The 12,011-nt window shown below is 42.6% G+C and overlaps 1 protein-coding gene across 1 annotated transcript in view; it reads right to left on the bottom strand.

The window, feature by feature from the left end:
* The window catches only part of LOC308378557 (cadherin-12-like), a gene marked incomplete at both ends in the record, with an annotated part of 67,100 nt that overhangs the window by 41,845 nt on the left and 13,244 nt on the right, over positions 1-12,011 (bottom strand). The window contains 2 exons of the mRNA XM_080855498.1: positions 92-211; positions 6,385-6,679. Coding sequence (XP_080711624.1) covers positions 92-211; positions 6,385-6,679 — 415 coding nt within the window. The remainder of the gene's footprint in view (positions 1-91; positions 212-6,384; positions 6,680-12,011) is intronic.

Here is a 12,011-nt window from a genome sequence, read left to right as displayed (position 1 = left end):
CTTCAATACTTTGACTGAACATTAAGTAGGATTAGCTTGTGGTAGCATATAAGCGAGAGAGTGAGACACAGTCACTACCAGTCACTCATACCTGTCTTGGGGTCCACTGAGAAGTATGGTTGCCCATGGAGAATGCTGTAGACCACACGAGCGCTGTTCCCATAAGTAGGGTCATCGGCATCCGTCGCTGTCACTCTCATGACGTATGTACCTGCATTGGAGCACACAATAAGGCTTTTTAGACTTATAACAGGTCAGTCCTCCGCATTTCTCACATTACATGATCCACCTGTTAGGGGCAAGAGTGGTGAAATATGAGTGAAATTAAATTAGAATTCAATTGGACTCTCTGTTTTATGTTTGTCATGTTTCCAAAGATTATTCATACATCTGTTTCTGTCAAGACGTGCCAAAAAAGAAAAAGAAAAAACCTGAATGTAAATGTAGGTCTACAATGACACAAGCTTAGGGATTGAGTACACTCATCGCCTGAAAACAAATAGATTAAGAACACTTATAATACATACAATGCAAAGCATTTCTCATCCTCATACGAAGGCCAATATACATGTATTGGTAAATGAATAATCCTTTAAGCGTAAAATGGCACGATATGGTGGTACTCCTCCCTGGTGTGTTGGGAGCTTAAGCATTACTAATCCCTTAAAGAAAACTTGACTCGTCATCCATCTCAGTGGGGAAGTGGACAATGAGAAAACTGTTAGCCATGCTGACACATAATGCTTTCAGTTGTGAGCATTTTATGTCAAACATGTCTCATTGAATGGCACCTTGAACGGAGAGAGGTAGGGAAGAAGCTTTGCATTCAAGGTCTCTTTAGGGAAACAAAGACGTGGAGTGCAAAATAGCAACAACCATACAACCACCTAAGAAAACAGACAACGTACACACACACACGCACACACACACACACACACACACACACACACACACACACACACACACACACACACACACACACACACACACACACAACAAACACATTAATTACTTTGCCTGAAAGAAAATCTTTCACAAAAACAAACTACCCGCCATCCCACCGAATTAGCTTTAAAGCCTCCTCAACGGTCCCCTGTAGCTAAGTTTGTGGCTAGTGTTGGAGACTTTTATGTTCTCTTTGTTGAAACATCTGCCTGTTGGTGAGCAGATATTGTTTCCCCCCACCCTCCCTTTCCCTGCGTGTCTTTGCAGCGACGGGTGCGTCGGCTTTATACAGCACGCTCATCAGTCTGAGAGCATGCAGTAGAAAACAGCCTGGGGGAAACCGTGAATCTGATCGCCTGATTGTCTCTTACAGGCCTTTATTAGAGTAACATCCCGCTGTTAGCAGATGGCTAACAATGGAATTAAAAAAACACGAGGTGAGAGCGAGGAGGGAGCTCAGAACTAATCCCACAAAACAAAGCATGGCCGCCTGTGACACTGGCATTCAAAGCCATCACTTGAACAGCAACGTGTGCCACTGTTGTGTAAATGCTTCATAAGTGATATGATTGTTTTGCTAGAGTGCCTGCGTTGTCCTTGTTACTTTCTGTTTATGCCAATGCATTATTTAGCTCGCCATCCGGTAAATCACGGTGACGTGTTGTGAGTTGTGGCTGATTGCAACCCCTGCTGCATTTTTGATGCAACCGAGGGATTTCATCTTGGCGCTTATTGAATTTTAAAGATGTTTTCTAAATCATGACCTTCTGTGCTTGGTCTGCTAGATTGAAATGCATGTCAGAGATACAAAGCACAGGCATTTTGACCTTCTATTACACATTATAAACTGCGTTATACACTTTGGTGAACATCAACAAATTAGTTACCAGGCTAAAATACTATACTAATTTTAAAGCAGCAATAAGGAGTTATGTTCCAAAACTAGCAGGCTAACTACCTAAAAGGCATGGAAACACCTTGCAAACACCACCAACAGCCCAGCTGACACTGATTAAAGCTTGCCAACACGCTAACTGTTGTCTTTTTGCAGTATAGCTGGCAATGTCATGCTGTGAAAGTCTTTCTTCCATTTTTGCAGGGTATTCCAGCCCAGAACAACTAAATAGGGCGTATCCTGGATGGCTAGTGGGAAAGACAAAGATTTTATCTGTCCTTCACATGACCATATGCCATCAAAATGAATATGAGGATGGTACCAAAACTAGTTGCCTATAAAACCATACCTCAAAGAGTGTAAAATTGTTGCCTAAGGTACCCTTCTGGAGTATGTGGTGTATATCTATCTATGTTGGTTGTTTCTGATTAAGCAATATGTACACCATTCTTATCTTCAAGTTCATGAGTTCAAGTTCAAGTGAATTTTCAAGTTCCGCCTATGAGGAAGGGAATAACAAGTTTATCATCTTAAAAGGTAGCTACACTTTGGCAAAGCAGTGAGTGTTAACGATCTTCTAGATACATTGACCCTTTTATTCTTTCATTTACATGTCAACTTAATTTACATTTACCCTTCTGAAGTCAGCCATACCCAGAGGTAATGTTACCAAGAATCGTTACAGTCTGGACACGTTGTGGTGTCCCACATAGTCTACCACCTGCAGAACTTTGCACTCTGTGATTAGCTGACTAGCTAATTGATCTTTCTGATGGCATATGCCATACTCCACAAACTCACCCTTCCACACCTTCATGGTGTGGAAACAAATGTGATACCACCCATGATATCCCTTTGGCGCAAATCCCAAGAGGCATAATCTACCTTCATACCGAACTTATGAGAGAATTCCTAAGACAAAAAAAAGCAGCATGGTGCAAAAAGGCAGAAATACCTTACTTTACTTAGATGAGGATTTGAAAGATGTACAGTACACTGCTATAGGTAACTGCAAAATTTGTGTGTGGATTTTTGCCTTCTAATGCAGCCAGAAATGTATATTAAAACAAATTCAAATAAATGTGTAGTGTCTTCAAGTTCACTGATATGAGAGAAAACTGAACTAATATAAAGTCTCTTTAATTCCAGGCGGCAATAAAAGAGCTGAAAAAAAGAGGTGCAAGGCACCAAGATGATGAGTGGAGGACGACACATCTAGTTTTGGCTGTGGGAACGAATAAACATAATTCATCTCCATGGTGATATGAGCTCCAATCAAGATATAAAAGACCCTGATGCACACTGTGGGTTCCTTAAGTAAACTTTGGTTTAATACTATCAAGAGCCCCTAAATCACAAGTATATTTCTAGCGCTGTAATGTCTTGATGCACCTATTCTGAGCAGGTATTGTTATTATCAACAGTGCATTATTGCCAACAGTACATGTATTTAGTTCTCTAGAACAATATGTTCAAACAAAAGACAAAAGAAAAACATCTCAGGCTTCATCTGAAGTCGGAGCTATATATTGTCTGGCTAATTGTGTAAAGAAACTCATCATGTTGACAGAACGCTGGAAAGTAATTAAGCCCATTGCAAATATTTACATTCTGATGTGAGTGGCAGTGAGCTAATAGCTTTCTAAAGTGCCAAGCAAACCGGAGAAAGTATCGGTGGCCCCCATGACCCCATTTGTATGTTAGGTACAGATGATATGTAGTGCACCACATGATTATCCAAGACAGGCTTGAGTTAATTTACAATTACAAGGGAGAAGTTTCAAATTTTTTCCAAAAATAGGGGAGATTGATGAACCAATCCAGACGGCAAATACTGCTACTGATGGAGGGCCAATATGCCAATAAAATGAAAAAGTTCATAGGTCATAACAATCCTGCTCTCACAAAACAACCAAGGGGATTTCAAACTTCTCAGTCTATAAGTGTCTTGAAAGTCTTTAAACATAAAAAGGGTGAGGATGTAATTGTGCAGACTTTAATCCAAACCCGTCTCCCAGAGGAAGACCTTTCCCTTCAATTCATCCAGGCAAAGTAATTAGCTTTGATTTCCCTCCCTTCCAACACACACTGTCAATGCCCTATTGAACCAACTCACCAACGTGTTGTGAAGAATAATCACAGAAAAAAGAACACAGAAGAATGATCATGAGTTTACCCAACCTCTTGCTACACTTATCCACACACTCTCTCTCTCTCTCTCTCTCTCTCTCTCTCTCTCTCTCTCTCTCTCTCTCTCTCTCTCTCTCTCTCTCTCTCTCTCTCTACCTCCTGCTAAGACTTGTGAAAAACCATGAGGGAATGACATAGGAAGTTTCCCATTTAACAGCACGGAATACCTTTATATTCTTCCAGTGTGGCTTCCAGATGGCTGAACAGACACAGACTGCTGGAGCGGTGGGAGAATGCACGCTATGCTAACTGTCCTGTTCACGCCTCTCAACTCGAAACATCCAGCCTCCTTTGATTTGCCAGCCTATTGACAGAGGGACGGGTGGGATGAGGGTTGAGGGGGTCGTTTTATTTCATTGCCATTCAGATCAAGGGGAAGCCAATCTCGAAGTGAATTACCTTGATCTGTCAGCCCCCAGAGGGGAAAGAAACATGAAAACGGCCTGCGTGTTGAACGGGGGCACCAGGCAAGAGCTCTATCTGTCTCCAGCACTTCATTTCTCTCTCTCTCTTTCTCTCTCTGTCTTTCTTTCTTGCACATTGGAATCTCTCCATTTCCTTTAGCTGGCGGCAACACAAAGTGATTTTGTTCTTTTATTTATTGGGATTTCTTTTGTGATCTGTGTGCCACAATGAAATTCTTCCATTTCCAAAAGAAAACGCTTGACATGGGCCTTTGTTGGAGAAAAGTAAGAGGGAAAATGTGCAAAATCTTTTGTACCTCAAGAACTTATGAAAAAAGTGAAAGTTTGGTTTTAAGGGAATTTATCATCTCATCAATGTCATTTAAGTCCAAAGTTGTTGGATTTTTTTACTTTTGGTACAATTGAATCCTTATAAAATGTCTGATTTCAATTCCTAATCTCTTGGTCAGGGGACCTGTTTCGATCTGCAAAATGTTCGCCCCCCTCCCCCCACCTCTCTTCTCTTTGCCAGAGTGGACTCGGCTGTAGACACCTTGTCTCTTTGTGTCTCCCCAAGTGTGCCTGGAGGGGTGAAGGCAGGGCACCTGATCCTTTTAATTAAACCTCAGATGGAGATGGCTATCTGGCACACTGACATCCACCTACGCCTTTACCCCGCACCGATATTTCACAATGCCACTCAGTGTAACAGGGCAGGTCAGTCCGAATGAACCTCAATTTGTTTAAAAAAAGCCTGGATGGCCTGTCCAATAACACGTTATCAGGACTTTCCTTAGGAGCAGGCTCCACAGATAAATTAATATTGCATTTTGTAGGCTTAAGCAAGCAAGGTTAGTTGGACTTATGGAAATATAAGTTGACGTGAGGTCAGCCAAGCATCATAATCAGACTGAAGGAGACAGCTGGAGGATTTGGAAGCCATCTCTGTTTTCACTGTTGGCGACAAATCACTTATTACTTATTACCAAGTTTATCCAATAGATCTCCTAAAAAAAAAAAGTGTTTTTTCCCCTCAGCATGATTAGGCAGGTTTTAGCTAGTAATGTTAATGACCAAGAATCACAAAAGCTGATTTAGTCCCAGTCAAATATGAAAGGGTTGCCACTTGGTATTAAATACATGAGACACATTGACCGGTACTGATAAAGAGCACCATGTTGCCATAGATTCATGTACACCTACTGAAATTGGCTTAGACATTGCTGGGATCAATAGATTAAGTGCACATTTTTCCGAGGCTGCCTGATTCAATGCCTGTTAGAACTGTATCGGCATCCCATCACAAAGGAATCGACACACTGAACCCCTACACCCTGGAGGAGCGAGGAGGTCAGGATCAATGGTGTAATAATGTAATCAAATACTAATCAGATTCAGAAGGATCGAGATGCCAGGCCCTAATAAAATGTATTTGCACTTAAGAGCTTATTCCACTCGTGTCTGAACAGATTCATTTTTGAGGTCTGCTATTGTACTAATGGCCATTGGCAAGGGATGAAGAGGACCACACCATTTATCTCAGCGAATGGGCGTTACGTCTTACACAGTACACATTACTGTTGTTTATTACCAAGTTGGGTAGATATAATACATCCCTTCAGTACTTGAGAGATTTATTACGTGCCTGTAGCTAATCTACACCAAATGGGGGAAGCTTTGGCATCCCAATAGATATGTCATGCTTACAGAGGACACTCTACGTCAACTCATCTAATCTACTCATGTCTTCCAACAATGTTTTGTACCTGAGTGACATCATCAATGCCCCTCTTGATTATCTGAACACAGCTAATGAAGCTAATCAGGAGCATCACCATTACACTGCACTAGGTGTACTTAAAGCAGGGACAGATAGAATACTCTATATGTGGGGGGAACCCATATCAGACCTGAGCCTCTGCATTCATTAATTGCATTGCTGGGCCTTACCAACTGGGGACATCTCTGGGACATTGCCTGTGTAGGGCCCCTCCAAGAACTTCGGCTCATTGTCGTTGATGTCCTGGACCTTGATGACGAACTCCGACTCGGGTTCGAGGGCTCGGCCCGTGTCCATGTCCACGGCCTGGGCACGGAGCGTGTAGTAGGGCTGCTCCTCGCGGTCCAGGCTCCGCAGGGCATGGATGTCGCCCGTTGTCTGATCGATGGTGAATATGGACCCGGCGCCCTCCCCCGAGAGTGTGTACTTCACCGCACTGGTCCCTTTATCCATGTCAGTGTGCAGCTGAGGAGATACAAAAATACACAAGTCCTGTTAGCCAGAGCAACTTGCAGCACCAACTCAATATGCAGACAGCCTTTGTATTCCATTTGTAAGAATTTTGGAAATGTGAGTTGCCTTGTATTGATCTATTGACCTGTTTGGATGAGTGTAATTCTCAGTGTACTGTGAATACAGATGAAAAATTTGACTGGTTTAATGTAACCGAAAAGCCTTTAATTCCCTTACAAGTAAAAAGACAGAAAAACATTCCTGAATGTATTGAACAACAGTGTTTAATTTACGTTCTCTAAACATAAATATGGATCTGTAGTAAGTCTCTCACAGCCTGCAAGAGCAGAACATGTTTTTTTTCTGTGCAGTCTGTATCTCTTTTTCTGTGCCTCCTTCCTCCTTCTCACCCACTGCTACGTTGAGTCACATTCATTCATTCTATTCCCTTTACCAGTCCCTGCTCATGAATGGGACATGGGGCATGTTTGATTGAAAATTGCCTCTACTTTATCTCTTCACCTTTCTTTCTTTTTTTTCCTCATCCCCTCTCTCTCTCTCGAACACACACTGACCACAGAGCAGTACAAATCAAGAGTGGAACCCCCAGGGGAATGCACTCGTTCAAGCATTTCCAGCTCATGTTTGTTTGGCAACCCCCCCCCCCCCCCCCCCCTTCTTTCTTCATCCCTCTTTCTCCTTCCCGCAGCAAACACTAAGTGCGAAAGTGGACAGCGCGACTGTAGATGAACTGCTGGAAATTGGCGGAGTGGGACTAACACACGCAGTTAACAATGAAAGCAAACTGCTGAGGCTGCTTAAACATTTAAACAAGGGGACAAAATCACGGTGGAATTATCCAAAGGGTGGATTTGGCAGAGCCAGGGCGGCTTTTGGAGTGGAGAATACCACTTTGTCAGATAGGACAATGTCACATTAATGACCCAGATGGGGAGAGGGGAAACGGTGACACAGAAGAGCTGCATGGGTGCTGCCACCTCCTTTCTGCACTCAAACTCGAGGGCTGGGATGAGATCCACTGAATGCCCACCCCAGCCCAAGACTCATTTGTGAATAGATGCAATTTCAAGCAACAAAACAGAAGGCTTTACAATGGGGTGGAGGTGTTGGAAGGGGTGTTGGAGAGGGTGGCCCAAAACTGAAAGAATAAGGCCATCCACCTAACAATATTTGAATAGACTTTGGAGGAAGTACACACACCATTCATATTTGTAAATAGCAATGAATGAATCAATTATTTATTTTCGATAGTTTTATAGATACAGAAATCATCCAGTGCTCACACAGCCGTGATCCTGATGTGTACACCGCTTTGTGATTGAAATGAATGGGGAAACACTTCAGGGAACTTTGCCACAGTTCAGGAAAGTCCAGTATGGCTGCCAAAACTGCAGACACGTTCAACTGTCCACTTTTAAATGTATGAAGTGTCATTGAATATATTCATTGGGGCTATGTTATTCATTATGGATAATAGATATGCGGAAAAAGCCATGACTACTGTAAACACAAAAATGCGTCTGAAAATCTTATAACATGGTTAAAATATATGCATCATTCTATTGCAAAAAGTGTGTGGCAATAATACTCTGACAGAAAAGAAGCAAAGGCAGGTTTGTTTTAGCTCACAGGCAAATAAACGCGTTCATCGCCCATCTGTCTTGAAACAACATGTGCGCACACACTTTGCTTAAGAAAATATACAACAATACACAAACACATTGTTCTCGGGCCAACATAAAATAGTTTGATTAACAAATACCAGCTGTTTCGATGAGACAGAGAACACCCATTTCTGTGATGTGGGTACCCCTGTCCCTGCAGACCAGATGATGACTAATAGTGAGTGGCTATTGCTAGTGGCTATAAAGTAATGATGGCAATAGAGATGTCTTGCCATTGATATATGTGTGTTCTTGTATAGTTTCTGTGTTTTTATTCCCATGACTGATCCATGCTGTTACTGTTAGTGACCCTCTACCACTGCTGAGTAATCACACTTTGCATTTTTCTTTTAAAAATGCGTCAGTAGTTTATATTCATATTTAACTATTCAGGCCACCAACTGGTTTTTATTAAAGCCTTCTAAAATGTCTTTATGCTTCTTTCTAACAAAAATTATCATACATTCTGATAGTGCTTTCCCTGTCTGACCTCTTTATGTCATGTTTTCTGCAGAAAGCACATTTTTGTGCAGAGTTTGGCTCTGCACCGGAGCCTGGGGGTGCTGTGGAGATCAAACTCGCTCCATCCTCCCTCTCCATCGCTGTTTCCCAGCGTCACTCTCGGATAACTCTGCGGCTTCCGTGCCCCAGGGAGAGTCGGCTGGTGGATAGGGGGCCGCTCCCACTGCTGGTTTCAGACGCTCAGCTTTTGATACACATTGTGTCAGAAAACTAAGCGGTTTGTGTGGGATTGTGTAGCTGGGAGAATGTGTGTACTTTAAGTGTGTGTGCTGATATGTACAATTTTTTTGTAGCTGATTATACGTGTTGGACTGTTTTTAATTTTTTTGTCGTTCTGCTGTTTACAAAGCAGGTGAGTGTAAACATACAATTTGTCAAAGAGGACCATTGCACAGCACACTGCAGTGTCTGCTCCTGACTCCTGCCTCTGACTCCAGAGCATGGCAGAACTCTTAACAATGCTCCGAAGCCCCGAGGCTTCTCCTGGAGTCACGCTCCTGCATAGACACTCTCATTTCCAGTGTCTGAACAGAATTAACTGTGACCCAGGTCGGCCCCGGCGAGGACTCCCAGGCCCAGCAGAGCGTGTGAGCGGCGCCGCCTGCCACAGCGAAAGAACACCTAGACCTCCAACTTCACCGACAACTTTCAGTGAGGCCACCGAGAAAAAACAAACCCACACACATACACCCAGAGAGAGAGTGGGAGATAGAGAGATGACATAGGGTAAAATCTATTCATCTTTTCATCACCCCAGTCAATTAGAAGACACAACAAAGGTAGGAGGAATTAAAAAGAGGGTTACAGAGAGAAAGAGGAAGCAGAGCAAAAAGAAAAAGGAAAAAGGCACATGTGCTCGTTAACTGGCAGCGGAAAAGTTGGGTGATACTAATTAAAAATTCCATTAGTCTAACAATAGTAATCACTGGCATAAAGGGATCCATTAAGGGAGCAGAAACACAAGAGGCCAGGCTCTGCCTCCACAGCATTCAGAGAGAAACTAGCAGACACACACACAGCTCTTCATTATGTCCATCTATTGAACTATCTCCTTCCATGTGTCTGTGCATCTATTTCTTCTCTTACCTTCTTTTTTGTTACAGTTATCATTCCGTTACAATGTCTGTCCACCCTTCCTGTTCTTTGTGCTTTTCAATAAGCCTTGACAGGAATTGCTTTGTTATTGTGCATGCATAATGCAGAAATGCTATGGCGATTCAGCTTGGGGCCAAAAGATTAAAAAAAAAACTTGTCATGTTCTGTTGTTAAGCTATGCTTTTTTAAAGTTGTGCAGAGCAAGGAGACATTGTTTGACTGTCCCAGGCCTAAATCAAATATTATCAAGGAATTGTTATGCAAATTCAATAATGCAAAACATAAATTGAGTTGATGAAAAACACTATGTGCAATGAAAGTGAATTAGGTAGCAGAGAAAATGAGATGGAGAGAACAAGCAAACGCTGCTTGCAAGAGAAAGAGAAAGTGTGACCAAGAGAGACAGAGAGAGAGAGATATTTATAGAGAGAGAAAGGGAGAGAGAACACTTAAAAGACAGTGCAAACCCAGAGACACGGAGAGAATGGATCAGACACCAGATAATGCAAAGCGAATGAGGGAGCAATAGAGTGTCACAGGAAAAACAAAAAGAGAGAGAGAGAGAAAGAGGGAGAGAGACTGTGAGCACTGAAGCGTTATGCGCGTAACCGTTTGGCGGCTGGCTTCATTACTGCCAACGCAGAGTGCAGTCGACACAGGTTCCAACTGTCTCATGGCAGGCTTGCATATGACATGAAAACCAACTGCATTTCAAGTGAATCTAGACCCACTTTTCTCTTCAGAGAGGATCTGGGAAATGGCAGCTCCAGTTTCACAGAGTTTAGGAGAAAGCAAACAACAAAAATAAAAAGTCTCACTCAGTATTTTTCTTGCTTTAGGCATGTGGATGCACTAATTGCTATAATTCCTCAAGAAGGAGGTTGAAAACATGAATAAAATCAGATTGTATGCTTGTTTCTTATGAGGCAAATGCCCAGCGGTGCACAGAATGGCTGGCTCAGATAAACCCCTCATTCAAATCAGTTTTGGAAGTGTTCCATTCTTGGATTCCAAACAGGGCTAAGGGTGCAACTAATGAGTGCTGATCCCGATTAAATTGAAAGTGATTGAACCAACTCGGCACAGTTTGTAAATTAGCTCAATTTATGCCTAGTTGGGAGAGGAGGCCCAATGTAATTTACCCCAAAAGAACTAAGCGACTTTTTGCTCAACCTCTGTAAATAAATAAGAACAGTCACTTCCCAAATCTCCATGACAGTAGCCATATTGTCTTCGATCTCGCTCCAATTGAAACATGGTCTATGTCAACACTTTACTATTCCCAAATGCTCACAGAATCATAATTTCCAAAACAGTACTGACAATGTCCCCTCTATCTCTTCTCTTCCCAGACTATACTCTCTACTAAAACTGGGCTTGTCATTCAAGAACTTTGTACACAGTAGTTCTTCTATGCCAAACTTTGTTCCTATTTGTGCCAAGAACCATTAGTTTGTTGCATTGTTGAAAACCAGACAGGTGTCTGAGTGCAAACCTCTAAACAATTCCTCCCTGCACAATAGGTGCAATTCAAATGGTTGGTGAGTACCCACGGCTCCAGCACTGTTTACAGTCAGAAGCTGCCAGAGTGATGAAAGCCTCATTATCATCAGCCTGCACTCCTACTTGACATGAACTCTCTAGAAGCTTCTTCAGGCTTTGGCTTTTGTGTACCCCAATCACCCAAATGGATTTTAAAGACATTGTATACATGTAGAGGTGGCGAGAGAGGAAGGAGGGAAAAAAGGGGGAGAGAAGGAAACAAAAGGAGAGGAAAGAGAGAGAGAGAGAGTGAGCTCGAGCGTGTGTTCTTTTGTGGCAGGAGTGTTTGTGTGCTTCTGGTGACTCTGAGGCAACAGTCACTTGGCATTGATCACGGCGTCAGAGTAAAGATCGATTTCGTGTCCACATACACACCTGCCTCATCAGAGAGAAGACAATCTCACTGCTCCAGGACCCTTTGAGTTACAGGCCATGAGTGTATGTGTGTGTGTGTGTGTGTGTGTGTGTCTATGTGTGTGCGTATGTGCGTGTTTGAGATG

This window comes from Sprattus sprattus (genome assembly GCF_963457725.1).
Source record: "Sprattus sprattus genome assembly, chromosome: 17".
Taxonomy (NCBI): Eukaryota; Metazoa; Chordata; class Actinopteri; order Clupeiformes; family Clupeidae; genus Sprattus; species Sprattus sprattus.
Note: the sequence above shows the minus strand (reverse complement) of the source record. Positions and strands in the feature narration are given on the sequence as shown.